General features: G+C 37.6%; 1 protein-coding gene across 1 annotated transcript in view; it reads right to left on the bottom strand.

The window, feature by feature from the left end:
- The window catches only part of MED12L (mediator complex subunit 12 like), a gene marked incomplete at its 3' end in the record, with an annotated part of 335,349 nt that overhangs the window by 45,307 nt on the left and 263,489 nt on the right, over positions 1-26,553 (bottom strand). The window contains exons 17-26 of the mRNA XM_008057491.2: positions 22,053-22,171; positions 21,220-21,363; positions 19,926-20,089; positions 16,167-16,298; positions 9,355-9,582; positions 8,276-8,417; positions 6,281-6,401; positions 5,048-5,149; positions 3,938-4,051; positions 297-496 (exon numbers count right to left, since the gene is read on the bottom strand). Of these exons, the coding sequence (XP_008055682.1) occupies positions 297-496; positions 3,938-4,051; positions 5,048-5,149; positions 6,281-6,401; positions 8,276-8,417; positions 9,355-9,582; positions 16,167-16,298; positions 19,926-20,089; positions 21,220-21,363; positions 22,053-22,171 (1,466 nt within the window). The remainder of the gene's footprint in view (positions 1-296; positions 497-3,937; positions 4,052-5,047; positions 5,150-6,280; positions 6,402-8,275; positions 8,418-9,354; positions 9,583-16,166; positions 16,299-19,925; positions 20,090-21,219; positions 21,364-22,052; positions 22,172-26,553) is intronic.

Consider the following 26,553-nt stretch of genomic DNA (forward strand, 5'->3'; position numbering starts at 1 on the left):
GAAGAAAACACATCTCCTACTCTTAAATGGTTAAAAAAAAATAGGTTTGTGCAACCATATTAACACACAAATTACAAAGCAGATATGGCAAAATGTAAAAATAGGCTATTCTGTATAAAAGGTATACCAGTCTTTTTTGTAAATCTTGCAACTTTTCAGCAAATATAAAATTAGAATAAAGCTAGCAGGGAAACAGGGACCACCTATGTACAAGTTTTCTACAATAGAGTAGTTTAGTTTCTACAAAAGGGCAGTTACATATTCAAAGTAAATGGCAAATTAAATCAGAAGAATACCTGTTGACAGATAGTCCTCAGCACGTATCTAGCATATTCTCTTAAATTGGCGGTTTCTATGGAAATGCTTTTCCCACAGGATTTGGAATTTTGTGAGGCAGTCCAGATATCGTCAGCATTCCCATCGCGTCGTAAGCCTCTCATGGTGAAGTCATCGTTCTTTAAAGAGCTGACATTGTTATTGCCAATTTTGGCATCTCCTAAATAACAGAATCACAAAAGCAAAATCACAGATGTTCAAACTATTGCCAAATATTTCAGAAGCAAATGAGGCTGGCTTTGGGGGATTTAAAATATGTGAATGGTATCATCATTGCACAGTCAGTTGTTCAGCCACAGAGAGAATGAATCAAGAGACTAAATGCAAGAATCTAGAGAAGTTTCTATCAGACATGGAAAAAAGCAAGTTCAATGTTCATTTCTCATTTCATTTACAGAATTAAATCTACTTTCACCAAACTTGGAAAGGACATAATGAATCACACTTAATAATCACAGAACACTGATTTCACCAATACTTAAAAGCATGAATGTATTCAAATTCATTTCACTTATAGACAAGGAAAAAATGGGTTACTCACCCTTCTAGATGTCCCTCTGCCATTTCTTCTCTTACAATGACTTATTTTCTATCCATAGGTCAAGAGAAAAGTTTTGCCTTAGCCCACCTTACTATCAACTTCTTGACAAGAGAGATTTATTTCCCTGGGAATGGAAAAGGGCAATGCATACTAAGGATGCCCTGAAAAGTAGGGCATTCATTGACTCACCCATGTCTTTTACCTTCCTCTGCAACATCCAAATCAGAAAACTTTACTTGATATATCGCTAATGTACTCAGTGAAATGAAGCTAAGGAAAGACTATTACTCATAAAAAAGTTCTAAGAAAAAACTGAACAGAATGCTTGAATAGCTAGAAATAAAAAAATCTTCTCTAGTCATGAAAGACAGACCACTGTCCTATTTTAAAAGGAGAGAGTAATATAATTTCATAATAAGGATTGCCAAATGACAGCAGAGCCTTCAAATGTTTGCCTCTTTACCCACAGGATCATGAGAAGCCTTGATAAGAAAATTTCCTGGAACCAACAAACGATTTTAGATGAGGCCTTCATTGCCTGCAATAAGTGAGCAAAGCTAAACCAAGGTTAGTGCAAAAAGCCTTTTAAAACCCACAGGTCAACCAAGAGAAACTTTTAACTCTGCTGAACAAATTTTGAAAATCAGAATGGCTTAATGAATATTTACCTATAAAATCTTAAGAGGAGGGTAAGAATAAATAACATTCAATTCACCACTACATTATCACACTTGCCTAATTAAAATATAAACACTGGCCAGGCACGGTGGATCACGCCTATAATTCCAACACTTTGAGAGGCTGAAAAGAGAGGATTGCTTGGGCCCAAGAGTTTGAGAACAGCCTGGGCAACATAGTGAGATCTTGTTTCTACAGAAAAATCAAAAAATGAGTTGAGCTTGGTAGAGCAAATCTGAGTCCCAGCTACTCGAAAGGCTGAGGCAGAAGGATTGCCTGAACCCAGAAGGTTGAGGCTGTGGTGAAAGCTATGATCGTACCACTGCATTCCAGCCCGGGTGACAGAGTGAGACCCAAACTAAAAAACAAACAAACAAGCAAAAAAAAAAAACAGAAACAAAAAAAGAGAGTATTAACTTCACCGATAGAATTTTATTTAATTCAACAGAGCTCTTCAGGAGTTGAAGGAAAAACCAAATTCTAAACGTATTGAAATTTAGTAAGCTTTTGCCACTCTTGGATGATGTGAACAACTATCTCTATGCCTTGTGTTAAACTACTATAGACATTAGAAACCAAACTTGATACAACTGCCTTCATCTCCCTAACTCAAAATATATCCTAGCAGATAGGAATTGAGAGGACGCTGGTTAAGACATAGTGAAGTAGATAACTTACAATTTCTGCAGAAACTAAAACAAAGAAACACACACCTCTGATAGTCCCAGACTGTGAGATTCTCACTCAGTTTAGATGTTAGGATGACAGAGAAGGTCTGGAGGCCGTACCAGAATCTTCTACAATTGTACAGACAGTAGAACGAACTGAGCATGCATTGCTCACCTGGTCCAAGGCTCTGCTGACATTCAGCTGGCCTGATCCTCACTTCTCAGACCTGGGGAGTCTTCCAAATTATTTGGATAATTAAAGAGGTAGGCAAAATTTACTTGGGATCAGACCAGTCCTATAAATCAAATGACCGGTGTCTAGAAGACACTCATCTTAGTCTCTGCTATTAAAATACCTGTGACATGGATTCACACTTCCAATGTAAGTTCATCCAAAACCTACTCCTTGCTAGGTTTTCTAATAAGCATTAGAGAGGCCGCAGGAAAAAAAGCTAGTCTCTACCTTCATGATCCCTACATTTATTTATTAAGTAGAACTGATCAGCTGCCTTTCTCTTCAAAGCTCATCACAGTAGAGAAATTTTACTTACTGAAATGAGCATTTAACATTGGCTGTGTAAGTTTCCAAGCTCCTAAGCTCAGAGTTGGCGCTATGGCCCTCAATGCGGTCCCCCTTCCCTTTTTCTACAAAATCCATGGGCATTTTCAAACATCAATATATACCTATATTCTTTTGAAATATATATACTTACTTTTTATAGACAAACTTTCAATAATTTGTTTTACCAAAATTCTATTATCCTTCCTAGTCAACACCAAATAAAATTTCTCAAGCAGGACAGGGTGATAGCCTCAAACACATTATTTAAGACTCATCTAAGTTAATTCCTGTCTACTCATTTCTGTTCTAAACACAGGGAGCTCCTTTGGAACATATGAGGTAACTATTACATCATCAAGGCTGAAATAAGGTATCCAAAGTGGGAATTAGGCAGTCTGAACTCAAGACTTCCTAATCATTCACATTTTTTATAATTTACATGGTAAAAATGTTTTAAGGGAATATACTTTACATACATAGAAAGAGTAGGACTATTACTCCTAAAAGTAAAACTATTTGTGGGAAAAGAATTTGTGTGTGTACACACACATATATATACACATACAAATAAGAATGTAAAGGACACTTTGGACATTATGAAATAAGTAAAAAAATTATTGTGATAAGCTAATATTAGTTTATCAATACTATCAACATCATTGCAATTATCACCTAATTCATGAAAAACCTAAGGTAGAAAGATATAAACTTGTCCAAGGTTACAACAGCAGCAGAAACACTAAGTCTAAAAATTCAAGATTTTCTGATATCATCTGGATATAATCTGAATAAAATTCAAACAGTTAAATCACCACATTATCCCTGTCCCTCACAAAGTGTGCTTTCTGCCAACAAATGAAGGCAAAATAAGCTTGTGGGTCTGAGGATCTACTTTACATCAGTTTGAGACAATATGCAAGTAAAACATGACAAAAAGTACTGTATTTAAATTCCCCCAAAGTCATTGTAGGTAAAGAACAGAATTTTCAGTCCAACTATGCATGGACTGTGGGAAAGTCAACTAATTTTTCCAGGAGAAGAAACAAACAAAGCATGTTTCCAACAATATTAATTAAATTTAAACCTCAATAAAATTATTTTTTCTCCATTTCTGGCGATTAACCAAAAAGCTTAGGGCCAGAATAGTCTTACCAAGCATCATAATTGCTTTTAAAACAGCAAACACGGCTCCCACTTCAATGCTGTTATGAGCAGCGGCTAAGAGGTGTCTATCACAAGATGATCTTATTCCCGGGAAAGGTTTGCCTAGGAAAAGAATAACAAACCTGTAATAGCCTCACCACCACCATTAACAATGTTTTGTAATCATTTACAGTCAGCAAGGCCTTTCATTGTTAGACTGTGGGCACTTAATTGTCATGAGCTTGTGTTAATTGATGCTTCATAGAATCACTAAGAAACACTGCCAGAATTCCTAATTTAACCTTTTCTTTTTAATTATTAAAACAAGGTCCTTGCGTCTCAGAACAATATATCATTAAGATTAGCTGGATGTCCATATACTTGTACTGATTTCACACAGACACACACCTATCTAAAAGGAAATGATCTTTAGAAACAGACTTCACTAACACCTCTAGAATTCTTACCTTATTCCTTTTACCTTAGAAAAAGCAATATATATATTTTTTGAGACAGGGTATCTGTCACCCAGGTTGGAGAGCAGTCGTGTGACATAGGTTCACCACAGACTCGACCCTTTGCCTCAGCCTCCCCAGTAGCTGGGAGTACAGGCGCATACCACCACATTCAGCTAATTTTTTTTACTTTTTGTAAAAACAAGAACTCACTTTGTTGCCCAGGGTGGTCTTGCACTCCTGGGCTCAAGCAATTCTCCTGCCTCAGTCTCCCAAAATGCCGAGATTACAGGCATGAACCACTACACCTGGCCTAAAAAGAGTCAATGAATCACCACTGCCTTAGGCTATATGGTGTGGTTCAGAACCATCACACACAGTATGTTTAAGGATCATGCTGCCCACCATCTTGGCTTGGCCTACGTGCAGAAGTATTTTTATTGTGTATTTAGTCTTCATTTCTATTTCCCAACACATCCTGACATTACATCAATGAAAGGTGCTAACAGCCCTCCCAATGGCATCATCTCACTCCTTCATCGCCCCCAGGGCAAGCCCACAATAATCAGGAAGGAAGTTACAGAAGGGACAGTCTACTTGGTTATTTTAGAACCTATAGCTCCGAATGATTAAAGGTAATCCAATTTTTTAGCCTTCAGCTCACCAGTTGCTTGAGGTAAAAGGCAGGCCTGGGGAGCTCGGAAGAGATGAAGCAGGAGTCGGCATGTCATTCTGGCCCCGGGCTCAGCATCCGCATCTCCACAAGCTGGGAAAGGGAGGTTGGAGAAGCAAGTTTCTAAGATACCCAGAACGAATCCTTCAGGTTTCCTAGTAAGCTAAATTCTCCGGAATAATTTAAATAAACTATCCTTAAGGAAAGAAAGGAAGGCCCTAGCTACACTGAAGTGCTTCCTTAAAACAGGTAATAAAATAGCAGTTTCCAGTCCTTGGCATGGGATTCAGGTTACTCTGCATAGAACAACTATTACAATTCTATCATCTTTGCCTTGATGCCACACCATTTCCCAAAGAACATAACCTCAAATGCTCCTTTCCCTATATGTTATCTTTTTTTATGTTTTTGGTTTCTATTTTTTGAGACAAGGTCTTACTCCGTTGGCCAGGCTGGAATGCAATGGCACAATCCTGGCTCACTGCAGCCGCCATCTCCTGGACTCAAGTGGTCCTCCCATCTCAGACTCCCAAGTAGCTGGGACTACAGACACCTGAGCTAATTTTTTGTTGCTGCTGTAAAGACAAGGACTCACTATGTCACCCAGGCTGGTCCTAAACTCCTGGCCTCTTGACTTGGCCTCCCAAAGTGCTGGGATTATAGGCACAAGCCACCGCACCTGGCCTTCCTTGTGTTTTAATACAGTAAGTCCCCCACATACAAGCGGGTTCCATTCTGAGTGCGTGTTTGTAAATCCAATTTATTTGTAAGTCCAACAAAGTTAGCCTAGGTACCCAACTAACACAATCGGCTATATAGTACTGTACTGCAATGGGTTTATAATACTTTCACACAAATCATTTGTAAAAAAATATACACTTTTAATCTTATAGTACAATACCTTGAAAAGTACGGTAGTATAGTACTGTACTGCAATGGGTTTATACTTTTCACACAAATCATTTGTAAAAAATATACACTTTTAATCTTATAGTACAGTACCTTGAAAAGTATGGTAGTATAGTACAGTACCACGGCTGGCAAACAGAGGCTATGTATGCCAGCCACATGAACTAGCATATATGATTAGACATGCGAACGCATGTTTGTGTCTTTGAAAGTTCACAACTTGAAGGTTTGTATGTAGGGGACTTGCTGTAGTTAGAAACCACTCTACCAAGACAAAAAGCAAATAGCAACTGCTGTTCCCAAATGCCGCCTTACCTGCCGCTAGGAGAGAGGGAAGCGCAACGTGCTGCACGACGTCCTCCAGGGAAAAACACTGTCGTGCTATCAGAATAGCAATGAAAGTAGCTAATGAATCATGGAATGAAAGGTCACTCACCTTCAAGAAAAACATTGACAGGTTTTAATACCTAACAACCTTTTAAGTAGTATCTAAGATTAATATCTAAGAGAATGTTGGCAATACCAATAAGACCTCAAATCCTAACATGAACTGATAGAGGGAAATGATGGTGTATCATGAGAATTATCCTCTAGGCCTGCTGCAGTTTCATAAGACAGAGAACAAGGTCTACACACATCCCAATGCTGTGAGAAGACAATGAGCTTTCACTTGTGCAATCGAAAAACAAAACAACAAAAATGCACAATCAAGGAAGCACTAAAAGATGTGGCATAATTAAACCGTGTTGGCAGAATGTGATATGACGCATCATTTAAGGGTCAGACCATAGGAAGCAAGGAAAAACAAGAAAGCTTCTCTTAGTTGGAAAAACAAGCCTAACTAACATTTTGAAGTTCCTTTCAGAGAATGATAACTACTAAGGGTTCTTTCATGTGATTAAATTAGTTTCAGAAACAACTCTGAAAGTTTCCAATTGACTCCTAAATTTTAAAAAAAGAGAGAAAGAAAAAATGAGAAACAGGAGAAAAATTAATGCAGTGAAATCTCTACCTTTATAGAACTCACAAGACTTTAGCAGAAAATAAGAAAAACAGCTATAGAAGCAACCTTTGTATTGAGTAAGTACCATATGCCAGGGACTAAAGTCAGCAATCTGCACAATCCACCTCATTTAATAGCACCACACCATGGGTTCATACTATTATTAATTCCAATTTTATAAATGAGGGATTAAAGCAGAAGGTAAAGTGTTAAAAAAAAAAAAAAAGGTTAGGAGCTATGTTAAAAATAACATTGGGGCCTTTTTTTAATCCAGAAAAGCAGACACAGCTATGAATTTTATATACAGGGTGCCAAAAAAAGTATACACATCTTAAGTATGACATTTGCTCAAAAGGAGGTGTTAATCAAACGAATGCTAGTATCACCATGGGATAGGCAGGGCAAAGAAAAAGGCCGGAGCATAGTTGAGGGAACTTCATACTACACATTGCTACCATAATTTAATTTAACTTCGAAAAGTAACACATAGATATAACATCTCTTAAAATGCGTATGCATTTTTGGCACCCCTGTATATAACATCTTAATGGCTACCCAAAGAATGGAGATACAGAGACAGGATTGTCCAACTAGTCCTGAGACAGTAGAACTCAGAAATAAACCACCAACCAAGGTACAGCTTTAAAAATACATAAAGTTCTTCTATGCATAAGATGTATTAATGTACGACATGGACTACTCCAAGGAGTGACAACAACAGGCAGATATAAAGAATCAACACATTGTTAAGAAATTCATATGTGACGGATGCAACATGCCAGTCAAGGAAACTTGTGACACACACAAGGAGTATGTCTGCATCACCTTCCAGACATAACTGCCAAGACTGGACACCCTCTGAATTCTAGACCTGAACATTCTTATGTAACCCAACAAAACCTTTATTTGTGGAGTGTGCCTTGCACATAAAAAATCAAGGTGGCTTTCTCCAGAATGTAAACAGCTTTAGGCAAAAAATGAGGAGCCCAAGGTACTTGGTAAAAATGGAGAACAAAGAGCACTGAAGAGGCCATTCATAGGCAAGGAAACTTAGCTAAGTGGAAATTTCAGGAAACAAGAAAACTCTTGGCATCTGAGCTACAGATTAAGCTATCCTTTCTACTTATTTTGATTTTATTTTCATTTAATCCCTGGCAACAACACTGTGATTTATTGCTTTCGGACAGAGAAAGAAAAACTATATTACAACATTTTAGTTGAGTCAATTAAATTAAAAAAAAAAAGATTATCCACAAACTAAATATTTAGTTACACAGTTGAGTTTTTAAATGAAAAAGAAAACTTACATCCACAGTGCAGAGTACATCATTAAACCCCCACACGTGATTGGAGGAACAACAAAGAGCCTTCAGAACCCCCAGCCATTCTGAACTAAGAACAGTGCAGCAAGCCGTCAGCTCGGAGGAGAAATTAGCTATGTCATTAATCCTAGAAGAGAAAATCAAGAGAAAGTGACCTTGCGCAAAAGAGAAATGGTCAAATGCTTAATGAACACATATGTCACTATCATTGAATAAGTCATTCATCTTCTTAGATTCCATGATCTAATGTCCACTTACAAAATAACTAATAAGCTTGAGCAGATGATAAAAGTAAATTACTTCAAATGTTTGCTGACCATTAATGCTGTTAAGTAACACAAGAATCAGTACAGATGCAAATCAGGGTATTTTTAGATCTGTGAATAAATCCGATCTACAGACTTACATTTTTAAAGGCATCAAAAAATTTACAAACTCAATTCAGATGGTCCAAATATAGTTTTTCCCCAAAATACGGGTATTTATTATTTACATTGTATTATATGTTTTTAAAAACAAATCATATAATTCATAGACAACGGTGAAAACATCGCAGGCAAGAACAATTAGAAAGCACCATCTCTCAGGTTTAATCAAATTACAGGACAGAGCAGAAGTAAATTCAGGAATAAGATGAAAATAAAAGCAAATGACAGCCAAATGTAAGGACAAACAATTATTCAAGACCTTAGTCTCCAGCTGGGCACAGTGGTTTATGTCTGTAATCCCAGCACTTTGGGAGGCCGAGGTGAGAGGATTGCCTGAGTCCAGGGGTTCAAGACCAGCCTGGGCAACTTGGCGAGACCTCATCTCTACAATAAATCAAAAAACTGGTCAGTCATGGTGGCGCACACCTGTGGTTTCAGTCACTTGTAAGGCTGAGGCAGAAGGAGCGCCTGAGCCCACCAGGTTGAGGCTGCAGTGGCTGTGAGTGTGTCACTGTACTCCAGTCTGAGAGACAGTGAGACTCTAACTCAAAAAAAACCCCAAAAAAGCCTTAGTCTCAAAGCAGCACCAAGACAACAACTTTGGTTTTTCATGAATTCCAGGGTAACTCAACTCACCTGCCAGCATCCTGATGGCCCATACATACATTCATGAGTGTATTGCAGACAAAGCTGTAGCGATTGGCCGCATTGTCACTGAGGATCTTGCCCAGCATTGAGTAGTTGATGCTACGGGCTGAGGGATTCTCAATAAAATCCATCATGAAGTCCGGATCCCATCGCAAGTTAGAATTTGCAGGCATTACATTATTATATATGGTTTGTTTAACTTTTGAACAGGCACTACTGAGGTTACAAGAAAAAAAGTTATAAAAAGAAAAAAAAAACTAGAACTAGATAATTATTTCATTTGACATATTAAACAGCAGCAACTGTAATAACTTCCTAGAGAAGATTCACATTAAAAGGTCTTAATTTCAACTTCTTACTAATTGGCACTGGTCAAAGTGCTCGGAACATAGCAATTGCTCAATAAATAGTTGGTGAACAGGTAGAATAACAATACAAAAACAAGACATTTGGGAACTAATCTTAATTGCTTTCTAAATCTTCTCTACATTTCATATGCTCTAAAAATCAAATTTACTAGATTTCCAACAAATTATCTCTTAACAGTGGGTAGAAAAGTGTTATTACTTAAAAATAAGAATGGATTCGTTACATGACAGGAAAATGTTATACTTTTGTCCTAATTACACAGCCTATAAAACAATTGCTCTAGGTATAGTGTATGCAGGGGAAGGTCATGTGCCAAGGCTATTCCGGACACTGATGCCGCTGTGAAAAAATGGAGGAGCCAAAAAAAGGAATTATATTTTGGAGGACAGGCCCTTTGTAGTACAGGCTTCCTTGCTAGGTAAGTGTTCTAGGAACCCATCAGCATCAGTGTACCAGTTAGCACTGTTGTGAGAGGCTGCGTTCAGCTTTAGAGAATCTTTTTGGAAATTCTTTCAACACATTTGCCCATTTCATGATGGTGATTTACAAGCATACCTGCCTATACACCACACTGAGTGTTCAGTAGTTTTTTACTGAAAATGGTACGAGCCCTGTGCACCACCCTCCCTATTCACTCCATCTTGGCCTGAACGACTTTTTATGTTTCCCTGGATGGAAAAAGTCCTCAAAGGGAAACATTTTGCCAATATGGAAGAGGCGAAACAAAAACTGGCAAAAGCACAAAAAGACATCAAAATAGATGAGATCAAAAACCGTTCTGAGCAGTGGAAAAACGCATCTTGATAGGTGTGTTGCATCCGAGAGTACTTTGAAGGTGACTGAAGTTTAAATATGTAAGAATACACAATTTTTTATAAACAAAGTCCTCAAAGGGAGACATTTGGCCAATATGGAAGAGGCAAAATGGGGGTCCCTTCTCATATTTCCTGCTCTTGGGGAGCTCACATTCAAGCAGGGAGATGTGGACAATAGACAAATTTTATGGGAGTGAAGAAACTATTATGTCTTCCCTAAAAATGTATCATGCTGTGTTTCTCAGCAGCTTTAGGAGATTTTTAAGAACCTGGTCTACCATATGAAAGTCATTCATGTTTCCACGAGTTAGATCTGAATCAGATACAGAATGTCAGAAATACCCAGCAGGTCGACACTGCGGTGGCTGGGAGCGGCCACTGCACTCCAGTCTGGGTGACAGAGTGAGACTCCAACTCAAAAAAAAAAGAAATACAAAGGCACTTAGAATATATCCCTCCAATCCTGCTCTGTAGACAAGGCTGAGATCTGATTTCAAAACTCAGATTCCAGATAAACTTAGTGTGCCTACTTGCTGTGGAAGCAAACCCGTAAGCAACATTAACGTCATCTACTCAAGAGCTCTTTTATGCAGCAGAAACTCTGTTTTGTAAGATTAAGTTTTTGGCAGTAAATGTACGTGGCTAAGGCGACATATGGCATTTTAGCCCTGTCTTCTTATATACCCACGTAAGCAGTAGCCAGGAATGAGTCCCTCTAAAATGAAAAGGTTCTCTATCCTAAACCGTTGTCATTGTCAACGGCTTTATGAAAGCAGAGATTGTTCAGTTCAGTGTTACAAAAATGCCCTCCTTCAGAATCACTTCTGGGTATTTGTTAAAAGTAGATTCCTGGCTGGGCACAGTAGCTCATGTCTGTAATCTCAGTACTTTGGGAGGCTGAGGAGGAAAGATCTCTTGAGTCTGGGAATTCAAGACCAGCCTGGGCAACAGAGAGAGAGAGATCCTGTCTCTACAAAAAATAATTTTTTTAAATAATTAGCTGAGCATGGTGACATATGCCTATAGTCTCAGCTACATGGAAAGCTGAGGAGGGAGGATAGCCTGAACCCAGGAGTTCAAGGCTGCGGTGAGTCACAAACATGCCACTGCCCTCTAGCCTAGGTAAGAATGAGACTCTGTCTCTTAAAAACAAAAAATCTTGGACCTCCCTATAAGTGTTTAGAATCTGTATGTTTAACAAGATCTCCCAAATAAATCGAATGCCAAATAATACTCAGGAATTACTGGTCTAACAGAGAAGACCAGAGTCATCACTAAATGGCAGATGGCAGTGATCACTATCTTCTACATTACATCTCACTCTTTGCAGACAACTTATGCAAAAACTTGTTAGTCGTCATAAGAATACACATTTGCAATTCAGAGTTATGATATTTTCAAAATGATCGACATCATATGGTGCTCAGTGCTTTAAAACTCCTCCCTTTATACAGTCCAGGCTCCGCCATTAGCCACTTAACATGCTTTGTTACTCTCAACTCCTGGTCAGTGATTCTAGAAATGGAAGCAAGATGCCTTCCACACTGGGAGTCCATACGTTCTACGGTATATACCAAACATTTGCTAGAAATTAGTACAGGTGCCAGCCCGTTCTTCATTTTAAATGAGAAGCGAAACAGAAATGATAAATAGCTTTAAGAATGTGAAACTGATTATGCATATGTTAATTTAATATATTTCATGTTTTATATACTTTGAACAATTATCTAAAGAATATAGTATTTTTTAGTGCTGCATTTCATCCGTTCTAAATTACGCTCTCCCGCATACTCTTAACATTTCTGAAATCGGGACATGCATTACAATCAGTGATCATTTATCATGGTGACAAAACTTGACTGACAGTTTTTAATCATATGTGTATGTAAAATAATGTGTTTTATAATCAGTGTCTTACATCCATGAAATATAATAGTTCATTTTTTTTAAATCTCCCTTTTTCCTGGCTTTCTCTTGTCACACTTTCTACCCAGCTTTTCATTCACTCTCACCAAGTGATAGTTCTTAATTTGCTGCACTATTCACTAAAACTGAAACAAAAACAAACTCTACTCTTTTCTGGGTCCCGCCCTAACACCATAGTCCTGGTTTCCTCTGCCTCCCAATGCCCTTGAGTATTTGATGAAACAGACTTTGAAGAATTGTAAAGCAGTACCTCTTTAATTCTACCAGTCTGTCCACATTTGTCTTCAGAATCCTAAAGATTTCTGCTTTCCTTCTTGTTTTCTAAGATTCACCCCTACTTTTCTCAAGGAGGTTTACCCCTCCACATAGATCATGTCATTTCTCTGAACTCTTTGGTTCATAGTGAAGTCTCCTCACACTTCATTTCTGAGCTTCCTGTTTCATTTACTTAAACCCTTTCAATGAAGTTCTATGTTTTAATAAAAAGTTACCCATCATCTGGATCACTCTTAATTGCTCACCTCTCTGCTTCATCATTTGCTAATGTATGACTAGCAACAATCTTGTTAATAGGAAAAATCACTTCTATTTCTTGGAGGTAATATGAGAATTTAAAGACCTCAAGGAAAATAACCCAGCACAGTGCTTGGCACACAGCAGCAGTTCCATCAGTGGGAGAGGTGACTAGCATTATATTTCCCCCAAATATTCCTCTCATGCAACTTTGTTAGTACAGTTTCAGATAAAATTATAAAAATCACCTATGGCCATAGCACCTTGAATGCACCTGATTTCACCTGATCTCATAAGAAATCTCTCTGCATATCTAGCTTTTGTTTGTCTGTTTTTCTTAATCCCAAACTATAAACAAATCGCTGACTTCAAAATATTCCAAGAAATCTGTATTTCTCTTCCATCTTTTTTCACAGAGGAAACGTTAGACAGTGCCATTCCCTGTGTGCCACCAAGCAGGCCCTAAGTAACTATTCAATCAATTCCTCAATATCCAGGTCCCCAGTGCATGGTACTTGAATTAACTCATTTAATCATCTTGTACCACACTGCAGAGTTAGGGGTCAAATAGGTTATTGGGGTTGCCTGAGGAAGTTCACTATTAAACAGGAAAGACTGTTACAAGAACCAAATCATGTATGAGAAAGCTCTCAAAAAAATGTATACTGAAACTGAAAGCTCTGTGCAAAGTAATAGAAGAATATAAAGAATTTTAAAAATTATTATGTAATTTCTGTGGATAGATGTTTCCCAAGACCCACTCAAATATTTCACAAAGAATTATTTTGAAACCTAACCAGTATCCTAGTGCCATATTTTCACTTTTTAAAAATCAATACCATTAAAAATATGAATTGTTGTATGAAAATATTTCATTCAACAGGTTTTCTTTTTTAACCAGTGCCCACTAAGAGTCATACACTCTTGCAGGCACTGCGATATAGCAATGAAGAAAACAGAAAAGGTTTCTGCTCTCATGAAGCTTCCATTCCAAGGAGGAGCCAGACCACAAGTAAATATAATGATTAGGGGTAGGTTCAGAATGATGAGGTGGGGTTGCTATATAAAACTGGGGTGGTCAGGAAGGCAGAATGGAGTGTGGGAGTGAGCATGTGAGTGACTCTGGACAGTATCACAAGCAAGATAAGAGAAAGTAGAAAAGTCCCAAGGTGGGAGTGTGCTTACAGGGTTTGAGGGCCAGTACAGAGGACCATATGGCCAGAATGCATAAAACAGAGAAACAGAGGTAGAAAAGGAGATGGGATCCTGGAAATCCTTAAGGCTAGGTAAGGACTTTGAATTTCATTCTGGGTAGATGAAGAGTCAGTGAAAACCTGTCATTTTTGGTGGTTTTTTGTTTTTTTTAATTTATTGTAGAGATGAGGTCTTGCTAAGTTGCCCAGGCTGGTCTTGAACCCATGGGCTAAGGCAATCCCGTTACCTCGGTCTCCCAAAGTGCTGGGATTATAGGCTTGAGCCACTGCGCCCAGCCCATTTTTGTTTTAAAAGGATGACTTTACTGGCTGTGTTGACAATATGCTCAAGAGTCAACAGCATAAGCAGAAAAACCAGTTAGAAGAACTCTGCAATCATTCATGCAAGAGAAGGCCACAGTGGTAGTGACAGAGATGGTAAAAAGTGATCAGATTATAGATATGTTTGAAAAGCAGAGCTCACAGGATTTATAAACAAACTGGATGTGAGGTATGAGAGAGCAAAGAGAATTACAATCAGTCATCATCTCCTTACTTCCTTTTGGATTCCAAATTTGATCTGCCAGCTATTACATTCTCCTACTCCACCCCTCACCCACAAATAATAATAATCCAAAATTCCTCAAGGTAATAGTAAATCCATATTTTCAGCACCTGTGCCACCTATGAAAGTAGGAAGTGCTAAGACAGAAAGGACAGAGTCAGAGATCCCATTGAAATTTGAAATAGGGTCGGGCACGGTGGCTCACGCTTATAATTCCAGCACTTTGAGAGGCCAAAGTGAGAGGCCTGCCTGAGTCCATGGATTTGAGACCAACCTGGGCAGCATGGTGAGACTTCATCTCTATAATAACTTAAAAAAATAAGTTGGGCATGGTGGTGTGCGCCTGTAGTTCCAGCTGCATGGAAGGCTGAAGCGGAAGGATTGCCTGAACCCAGCAGGTCAAGGCTGTGGTGGCTGTGAGTGTGCCACTGCACTGCAGCCTGGGTGACAGAGTGAGACTCCAATTAAAAAAAAAAAAAAAAAGAAACCGGAAATAGGATGGTCAAGGAAGTCAGAGAGACCAATAAAGTGAAGAAGCAAGCACACAAACAGCTCTGAAAGAATGTTCTGACTGAGGTAATAGCAAGTACAAAATACAGAATAGAATAGTATTCCCAAGTTTATCTCAAAATTGTAATCATAGCTAATAATAGCAATTTGTAACAGGAATAAAATTTATGATGTGATAATGACAGATCTAAAGTCTAAGATAGCAAGCAGGTTAACTGCAGAATTTGCAGTATCTTCTTATAATCAACTGTTATGTTTCTGCATACCAGAAAACACTTTTTCCACTGCTCAAAAAAGTTTCTGAACTCATCAATTTTGATGCATTTCGTGCTTCTGAAGGTTTTCTTCCCCCCGCCCCCTACCTCTTCCCATCAGCAAAATGTTTCCCTTTGAGGACTTTTCTCATGGGGAAACAAGAAAAAAAGTTGCACGGACAAGATCAGATGAATAAGAGGGAGGGTGGGGAACAGGCGCCATGCCGTTTTTTGTCAAAAACTGCTGAATACTCAGTAAGTGTGGTCAGGTGGGCTCATAAATCACCTATCATGATATGGACAAACACAGTGAAAGAATCTCACCCCAAAAAATTCACTGAAGCCAAATGCAGCCTCTCATGCAACCGATGGGTTCCCAGAACATTTACCTAGTGGGAGAAGCCTCTACTACAAGGGGCCATCCTTCTAAAAGATAATTCCTGGATTTTCTTGGCCTCCCTTCATATTGTACAATGGTCTTTTATTCTCAACATGTATTTGAATATTCAGATTAAACAAATCTTGACATATCAAAATTACTGCCTAATAGACACAATTATAATTAGCTTTATTTAAAAGGATGCCAATATTGGTGGGGTCATTAACACACACAGGCTCAATCCCATTTCTATTCTTTTAATTTTCTTCTACTCACCTGAAGAGGTCTCCAAATTTACTTCTGAGGTGGCTACATGACACGTAGAGATCATAGAGGTAGGCTAAGATGCATCTTTCAGGGGAAGAACATTCTGAGGGGTTTACGACATGCTTTACCACACCACACAACCTGAGGAGGAAAAAATAACATGAAGAAATTAGATACATAGTTTGCTAATATACATGTCATCATTTAGAGTGAGAATATGTCCAGGTATTAATAGAGTAAGAAAAAAGATAGATTGTTGAAGCTAATCATCATAGCAAAAGTGAATAACTGAATACAATGGGTGTTCTATTGTGACATTGAAATACTAGATAAAAACAAAACTTCAGAAATGTCACTGATGATAAGAAACAAAAGCAATGAATGAACTTCCTCCCTACTGAAGGTAAACATGGAGGACTCCACTAATTCAATTGCTGAGAGACACAAAAGCAAAGGCGGAGTAGAGAACCTCTCCTCAGTAACAAGATAGACAAATTCTGTCAGTTTTCAAAGATCCCCTTTGTAAAAGGAGTAATTCTTCAAAGCAGTAAATCTGGGGAATCCATTTCCAAGCACAAGCAATGTACTTGGATTCACACTGATTATCCAAACTAGAAACAAATTTATTTTACTTTTTCTTATACAAGAAGGTAAAATCCCTTATTTTAGTGGCATTCTCTATAGCTCTGCCTCAGAAGTACCAATTCTGCACCATTTCACTCAAATCAGAAATGCAGCCTCTTTGTTCAGTTCAACCAACAGAAAAGTCCATATAACCCAGAAGTAAACATTAGTGATCCATCCACTTGTCTTTGAGTGGGATTCTACCACCATCTTGTATTTTGTTACAGGGTTCAGATATCACGTTACACTAATGTGTCATAGATGACTCGATATATTAAACCTGAGAAGAGCTTTAGAAATCATCTGATTCACAATCCTCATTGTAAAAAGAAGGCTCTGAGATAAAGGAAGGTGAAGTGACTTGCTCAAAGGCAAAGAGCCAGTATATAGTAGAACCAGAGGAGAGCTTATGTCTATGGACTTCCAGCCCAGACCTCTTTCCAGTATTCAGTGGAAAGGACAAAGCAGGCAGGTACATAGGATGTCCTGGCCTCAGGTGGAGCCCGCGAGACTACTTGAAAAAATGTCAATGTCACATCCCAATCCCTGTGAATTAATATTAATGTATGGGGTCACCTAGCAGCAGATAAAAGCTGCCAATGAGAGGAAAAGTGTCATACAATTAAGAAGAAAAGTAATGATTCAATCTATTAGCAATATAAGCAAGCAAAAAACTCCTGACACAATCTGTAAAGCAAATAATTACTTTGTGACTAAAGCAAACAAACATTTGCTGAGAGTTTGTTAGGTATCCATTATATCGCAGTGTTTTCTCAACTTCTTTGACTTGCTAGAGACAAGAAAAGCATTTTATATTGTGATCCAGTATACTCATTCATTCACATAAGTATAAAAACAGCAAAATAATAGTTTGGGGGAAAATACTTATATCTTACTACATAAGACAAAATAAAAATATAAACGTTAATGTTAAATATGATTTTATGAAAACCTTTTTTTTTTTTCCTGAGTTAGTCTTACTCTGTCACCCAGACTGGAGTGCAGTGGCTGCTCCCAGCCACCGCAGCCTCGACCTGCTGGGCTCTGGAGATCCTTCCGCCTCAGCCTTCCAAGTAGCCGGAATTACAGGCACGCGCTACCATGCCTGGCTAATTTTTTTATTTATTGTAAAGATGAGGTCTTGCCAAGTTGCCCAGGCAGGTCTCGAACCCGCGGGCTCAGGCAATCCACTCACCTCGGCCTCCCAAAATGCGGGATTATAGGCTGAGCCACTAAGTCCGGTCATGAAAACTTTATAATAGAATTTGTTTTTCGAGTTGGAGTCTCACTCTGTCACCCAATCTAGAAGTGGCATGCCCACAGCTACCACAGCCTTGACCTGCTAGGCTCAGGTGATTCTTCTGCCTCATCTTTCCAAGTATCTGGAACTATAGGCATGAACCACCACACCTGGCTAATTTTTTGATTTATTGTAGAGACGAAGTCTTGCTGAGTTGCCCAGGCTGGTCTCAAACTCCTGGGCTCAGGCAATCCTGACCTCCACCTCCCAAAATGCTGGGATTACAGGCGTGAACCACCACGCCTGGCTTAAGATAGAATTTGAAAACAATAAAATGATACTAAAATCAGTTTCAAAACAACTATATAAAATTAAAAAAAAAAATTGACACAACTCATTAAATTCATTTCATGACCAACTAATGAGTTCCATACACTATTAAAAAAAAAAAAAATGCCGGTCTCAGTGGCTCAGCCTGTAATCCCAACACTTTGGGAGGCCGAGGTGAGTGGATTGCCTGAGTCCACTGGTATGAGACCAGCCTGAGTAACTTGGCAAGACCTTGTCTCTACAATAAATAAAAAATTAGCTAGGCGTGGTAGCATGCGCCTGTAGTTCCGGTTACTTGGAAGGCTGAGGCGGAAGGATCCCTGGAGCCTAGCAGGTCGACACTGGGGTGGCCGTGAGTCTGCCACTGCATTCCAGCTTGGGCAATGGAGTGAGACTCCAACTCAAAAAAAAAAAAGAAAAGTAGGGCACAGATTAAACAGCATGAATGAGCTTCCAGTGAGAAAGACTTTTATTAAAATTTGTGAGATCTATTAGCTGTGGGAACATCACCTCATCAAAGACTTCATTTAAAAGGCCTGAGTCTGTTTCTTAACCTGTAAAATAATACTAAGAATTCAAACTTTACAAGGTAGTTGTGGGCTATTCAATAATTCTATATTTCCTTAAATCTAAGATATATATATATTTTTAATTACATTTCAAAAGTTTCTAAGATGTTTCAGATTTGACTTCCTAATGTACAATTAATGCAAATGAAATGTAGCATTCCTTTCCCCCACAAGAACTGCTGTTAAATTGATGCCGGAGTCTAAGTTGATTACATGTGCTAGATTACAAAAAAATGGTACTATAAAACCAAAGAATCCTATAATTCTTTTGGGCTCAGGAAGAAAAAGTTGAAGAAAAAAAGAATAGATTGTCTTTTTTATAAAAAAGGAAAAGAGTAGAGAGTGAACAAAAGGTATCGTATATAGGTTTTGAGAGCCCAAGATACTTCTTTGAAGCCCTTAAACACAGTCTGTAATGGGGATACTATTGGATATTTCTTAGCCCAACTTCACTAGTGGTCGTGGAGTAAACCCTAGCCTACGAAACACAAATGAAAACAAGACCAAGAATGAAGAAAGACATTTGTTCTAGGTTAATGCTTATCAAAAGACATCTTCAATCAACGAAAGAAATAAAATTGAAGAACCAAATTTCTAAGATGACATTGTGTACTAAGCTTGTTTCGTGTTGGATTCCCCAAATATAAGCTGAAATTACATGAATAAAGGAGCTACAAGTATTCACTATTTATGATACCCCATGACGCTGGGTAGCATTAACAAAAGAACACTATAAATGGGTGGCCTTCTACTCTTAGAAACCAGTGGGAGAAAAGGAAAGAAAGGAGGAAGGGATGAAGAAATCATACTTTAGACTAAACAGAACATACTTTGCATGCTTATATCTCCTTTTTTGATAAAGAATATTTGTGCCAGAAAACACTTAACTATGTCTTTATTGAAACAGACATCAGTAGTATATTTCTCTTAAAACCATGATCATGTTCCATCACAAGTTATACATTCCAGGATTGGAAAAACAACAGTGATGTTCTAGATACCAACCCTTCAAACACCTGGGCTGTCTGATCAGGATTGAGGATCAAACAACTGTGATATCGCCTGAGAACAGCCACGATGCAGACACACAGTCCCGTTGTGTAACTTCCTGCCAGGCTGGAGGATTTTAGGAGCAGTTCAGCTTCCACAACACTCAGTTCATTTAGTAACTACAAGAGGAGAAACATCGAATAAAAACATAGGTGCCAAAACAAATAGAAAAAACACATATTTTTACAAACCATCAATATACTGTGTCATTTTAATATAACTACAGTCTCTGAATTAAACTGTTATTTATATTTAATCCTTTACAAATTTATAGAGCTATACTTCCGTCTAGACACCAGGATGCAAAGAATCAGGAAGTACCCAGTAGTAAAATAAGTTACTGAAACCTTATGGCAGTGCAGTTCTGGACTGGATAATTTTAGAGAACAACCCCACCCCTCACTTTTTTCCTCTTTTTAATAAAATGGAAGTTACTTGGCATTACTTTTATTAAGAAAGTCAACCTCCTATAAAATAAGCACTGGAAACCAAGTCTTATTTCTATTTTCCAATAACAGAAGACTATCAATGAGCTTGAATGTGTAAAGAAATAATATAATCGAACAAATCAAATTATAAGGGGTAGGTTTTTTTGTTTGGGGCTTTTACCCTAAAATATATTCTGTTATAGAGGACAAATAAACTTTCACCTTTCCTTAAGCAAAATAACAAAGTCCAACAAAAAGCAAAACAAAAAAAAACCCTCAAAACTCTTGTTTATTATTTTATTTATTTATTTTTTAGTTGGAGTCTCACTCGGTCACCCAGGCTGAAGTGCAGTGGCACACTCACGGCCACCGCAGCCTCAACCTGCTGGGCTCAGGTGATCCTTCCACCTCAGCCTTTCAAGTAGCTGGAACCACAGGCATGTATCACCATGCCTAGCTGATTTTTTGATTAACTGTAGAGATGAGGTCTCACCATGTTGCTCAGAAGCCCTGAGATTAGGCAATCCTCTTCCCTCCACCTCCCAAAGTGCTGGAATTACAAGCATGAGCAACCACGCCCGGCAAAACTCTTACATCTTTAAATCGTATATATATTTTAGCACCAATTAAAATTATTTAATTAAAAACAATGAACACAGTCAGAATTAAAATGCTAGTTCAAAATTATTAATTCAGAATCTCAATTATTCAAAAATCTACTGCGTGTTTAATAGTGTTCATGCAATTGGCTCATTTTAAATTAAATGATGTCTCGTGTGTTTGCTTTTCTAAAAATAAGAGAAATATGGTTTCTCTGACACCTGTATTGCAAAGTCAATTAGTCCATTGATGTTCAGTGCTGGCTCCATGAGATCAAAGATGAGCTGGATATGGTGAGCCAGAGGGAGATGATAGGATGTTCCTGATGCAAAGCTTGTGATTTGTTCCAGCACATTGTTAGAGATCTGTACAAAGAAAAGTGAAAATAATTGTAAGGCCAATATTCCAAATAATCTTTTACTTTGATAAATCATTCTAATTTTTTTAAGTAAGACATTTGAATTTGTTTCTGAATCTGATTCTACTTTGCAAAAGAAATAATTCTACAGAAGCCATAACTATGTACAAATGAAACAACTTCTTTACAACGATAGTTTCAAGAAATACAAGAAAAAAACAATAAGTTAAAAGAGACAACAATAAATAAAATAAAAGCTATATCTTAACCATCATAATGGTAGAATAACTACAGGTATTAATTTTTAGATGCATCCACTTGAATATCAATGGATTTGTAAAGATAAATATTTTGATTTCTTCTCAGTTTTACAGTATCGTATTTCAGGCATCAACAGATTTCTTCCTTATCAATAGCAATGGAAAACCAAAATATAATAATCTAAGTATGGATTGTTTTATGTATTGTTATTGTCATCATAAGGTAAGAAATTTACATGATAAAAATTATTTATTCTGAGGAGGGTAACTTGCCATTTAAAAATGAACTACTCAATAGCTTGAGATGGTTTCAAGTATGCTTATAACATATACAAATATAAAACTAATTAAGGCTGAGATCATACATCTCATAAAATAAATTTTTAAGAAAACAGGAATATTACAAATGCATAATAAAACAGCTTTAAATGGCTACCTGAGATGTCACTTGATGCTGATCAAAATAAGACAGAAGCTGGAGTTTTGTGAACACAGTCTCCAGTGTTGGAAATGCCTCTTGTTTGTTTTTTCTGGCTTTTTGACCCTCGTCCCCAACTAAATAAACATAAAGCAGAGGAGTTATTTTCCATTCAGCAGAGGCTCATGACTTTTCTAATGGATACTTTTTTATTGAAGTATGGCACACATACAGAAAAGTACACAAATTCCATGAAAATTTTCTATAAAATAAATACCTTCTTGTAATAAGACCCAAATCAAGAAATAAAAAAAACCCCAGGAACCCCTCGGGCCCCTCTAGGCACTTCTCCTTTCCTGGAAAATCAAAATCCTGTCTTCTAACAGCTTGGATTGGTATTATCCACTTTGGAACTTTATATAAATGGAATCACACAGCATATGCTTTTCCCATCTGGCATCTTTCACTCAGCATTTTTGCTGAGGTCATTTTAATTTGCTCTCAACATTAAAAGTTCTCACTTAAGTACAGTATCCCAAGGTGTGACTATACCACTTATTTATCCATGCCAGTAAGTAGATTGAGTATCATAAAAAGTGCCTTTATGAACATTTGTAACTATATGCCTTTGAAATTAGGATCACATCAATGGGGGGGGGCGGCCAAGGGGGAATCACCCAGGCTCACATAATAAGGCAGTTCATTGGTGTCTTCTTTGGAGACTCACCTTGGTACTTTTCTGAAACAGCTTAACATATATTTTTTTAAAGAAATAAATTTACATGATTCTTTTTTAAGGTTAGAAAGGAACAAAGTCACTCCACACTATTAAAAAGTGCTAAGTTCATCAAATTAGCATAAATGGGTTTGAAGAATAGCTCAATTAAAAAATATTATAAACTTTGTTTCTTCTATAGGGACTCTGATTCTTAACAGTTCCAAACAGATTCAACTCTAGAAAATTCGAAGATTTTAATGTATGTATTATAAAGCCATATCTAAAAACAAAAAGGAAAAGTTGGATTATGTGATCGCTAAAATCATTTCTAATACTATGATTCTAAGTAATGAAAGGCCATCACGATAAGAGCACGACTACTCATAATGTCTTCTTGCTTGGGAGAGCATAATTTCAGAAAACAAATGTTACTTTACAGATTTCTCTAATTACAAACACAAGAAGTGAACGAGATTTCACTGAACTCTAAAAGATTTTTGCTGATTGCATATGTAATGGTTTTTTAAAAAATAAAAAGAAAAGAGACTTTCCTTTCAATAACAAACAATTATTACTTAGAGTTAAAAAACAAACAAACAAACAAAAAACCAGGCTATTGTGTTGTAATTCTCTAACACACAAAAAAAGCCTTGATACCACAGAGAATCAGAATTAAAAGGTGCTGGAGTTATCATAAGTTACAAGTCTGAGCCACTTTTCTCAAGTAACACCAGATACAATCCACAATTAAAAACTAACAAATTCATTAAACCTTATTTTTAAATATCTATTCTCAAAAGTACAAATTAAGCATGGAATTTTGCTTCACTGTAGAAGCTCACATGTCATGAACATGTTTAAAATATCCAAGTTTTAGCCGGATTCGGTGGCTCAGCCTGTAATCCCGCGCTTTGGGAGGCTGAAGTGAGTGGAATACCTGAGCCTGTGGGTTCGAGACCCACCTGGGCAACTTGGCGAGACCTCACCTCTACAATAAATCAAAAAATTAGCCGGGCATGGTAGCGTGCGCCTGTAGTTACAGCTACTTGGAGGCTGAGGCAGAAGGATGGCCAGAGCCCAGCAGGTTGAGGCTGCGGTGGCCAGTAGTGGCCACTGCACTCCAGTCTGGGCGACAGAGTGAGACTCCAACTCAAAAATAAATAAATAAATAATCCAAGTTTTGAATTTGAATTTTTCACTGACTACTGTCTTTGATCGAAGGCTCACATCAATTCATTCATTCATCAATGAATGAAGTTTACTATAACAATCTTTAAAAGGCTAAAACGTTCAGGACTTAAGAGATTTTAAAAAAATGAAAATAAAAAGTAATGAAACAGCAATGATATTTGTTATGAAAGCAAATATCTTGTGTACAAAGTGCCTTAAAGCTGAAGTTAATGTATTAATTCAGTCCTTGCTGGGACCTAAACAAATAGAAACAAGTTTGAGGAAGTAGATCCAAATTAAAAATTCCCTATGTACCCTTTTGTTTGTTTGCACTAATAGGCTCCATTTATCTACATATCACTATCTTCCTAAAACCCCATCTAAAAGGATGTAATTGATTCTTAGCAATTTATATCCACTTTGAAAGAAAAATGTGAGAAATTAGTGGTGGTTCTCAATGAAATACTTTATTTTAATGATATTTGCAAGAGTAATGATAGGGTTATAATGCAGAGACAGATTTTTTTTCCTCATCCTTTTATGTTAATTTGCTTTCATAACAAATATCATTGCTCTTTCATTACTTTTTATTTTCATTTTTTTAAATCTCTAAGTCCTGAACATTTTAGCCTTTTAAAGATTGTTATAGTAAACTTCATTCATGTTTTCAAAAGGTACACCACTGAAAACCAAAAAAGATGACCAGTCAATACAAATGAAAAGTGAACTTTGACCATTCAACAGGAAATGTTGAACTTTAGATTATAAATTCCTGTAGGCAAAGACTGGTCGATCCTAATGAGCTGGTACCTCAAAAATCTTATTTTTATGTGTTCCCTGATGTCAAATGCATGCTAATGTAAGCTGTTTTTCCTTACCAGTCCTCATTTTGCTGAAAAGAAGTGGGCAAATTTCCATTAACTGGAAGTATAGTTAGCTCATTTCTGGTGCATATACTAAGCTTTAAGTAGTAGCTTAAAATTAATAATATTTACCAGTAGATAACTCACTACATAACAAACTTACAACTTTCTGGTTGAGGAAATTTATCTAAAGTGTAGGAAAGACAAAAATACCCTTGAAAGATGTTCCACAGCAGTGTTTCAATTATTGATATAGACTGAGCATCCTTATTCTGAATTCCTAAAATCTGAAGTGTTCCAAAATCTGAAACCTTTGGAGTACAGACATAATGTCCCACGTGGAACATTCCACACTTAATCACGTGGGATGGGTTGCAATAAAAATGCAGGCACACAACCCAGTTTATCAAGTGTTCCCAAGAGAAAAATGAAAATACCCTCAGGCTATGTGCAACAAGGTATATATGAAACATAAATGAGCTTTGTGTTTAGATTGGGACTCATTCCCAAGATAGCTCATTGTTTTTGTGCAAATATTCCAAAATCTGAATCACTTCTAGTCTCAAGCATTTCAGACAAGGAATATTCAACCTGTATCTCACAAAGCTGCATAAACAATGACGGTTTTCTCTTTGTGAGTTCATATGCTAGAACTGCCAATTTAAGGGACCAGTACAAAGATAGGGCAGACTGTAGCATGGCATTCAAAAACTGTGAAGGAAGGAAGTAGACTCAACAGAAAAGGGTACCACGTGGCTTCCTTCCACTTCCCACACCCTCAGTCTCTCACAACCAAATATCCCAAGGGACCTGGAAGGACCCTCTAAAAGCAATTTAGATAAAACATGAATTACTGAATCTCTTAAAGGAAATAGTATCCCCCATTTCCAAGTATACCAGAAGGATTTGTAAATATTCTTTGCTAGCTAGTTGGTAGGGCTTCTAAACTTGATCTTCTAAATGCAACCCATTTCCTCTTTTCTCTAAGACAGAGGGACAGCAAAACAACAGATAAACATTTTTCTTAGACAGAGCACTTTCTTTTTCAAGCTCAGAAATGACAAGCCAACAAGAGGGTTTCATTTCCTTTCCAGAATTCTTGGTTGTTCCCTTGGAGAGTCAATGTTTTTCAAGGTCCTAAACTAGCAATGGAGCAAGTTAGGGAACACGATGTGAGTAATAGGAAGGTAACTTTCCCACTGTATTCTCAGGACTAAGGACTATCACTTCCTACATCAGATACCCAGGACACGATGTGCACTGAAACACACATTGCCCTTTATGCCACGATTCTGCACAAGCATCCCCACTAACAGAAAAGAGAAGCTATTTGCATTACATATACCTGTAATTTTCTCAAGGAAAGATCTAGTATGAACAAGATCATCTAGTAACTCATTCTGTTAAAGTCTAAAGACTGGCTCCCGGGTGAGAGATCCATAAAAAGTATTAAGAACACAGTAGCGATCCTAGAAATAGCTTGTACCATGTCTAGAAGAAAGCTATTTACAGAGGGTAAACACAAGCTTTCTTTTTCTTTATTTTTTACTTTTTTTATTTTTGAGTTGGAGTCTCACTATATCACCCAGACTGGAGTGCAGTGGCCGCTCCCGGCCACCGCAGCCTCGACCTGCTGGGCTCCTGTGATCCTTCCGCCTCAGCCTTCCGAGTAGCTGGAATTACAGGCATGCGCTACCACGCCCAGCTGATTTTTTGATTTATTGTAGAGATGAGGTCTCGTTGCCCAGGCAGGTCTCGAACCCGCGGG

Source organism: Carlito syrichta, unplaced genomic scaffold (genome assembly GCF_000164805.1).
Source record: "Carlito syrichta isolate Samal-C Ts95f unplaced genomic scaffold, Tarsius_syrichta-2.0.1 Scaffold87115, whole genome shotgun sequence".
NCBI lineage: Eukaryota > Metazoa > Chordata > Mammalia > Primates > Tarsiidae > Carlito > Carlito syrichta.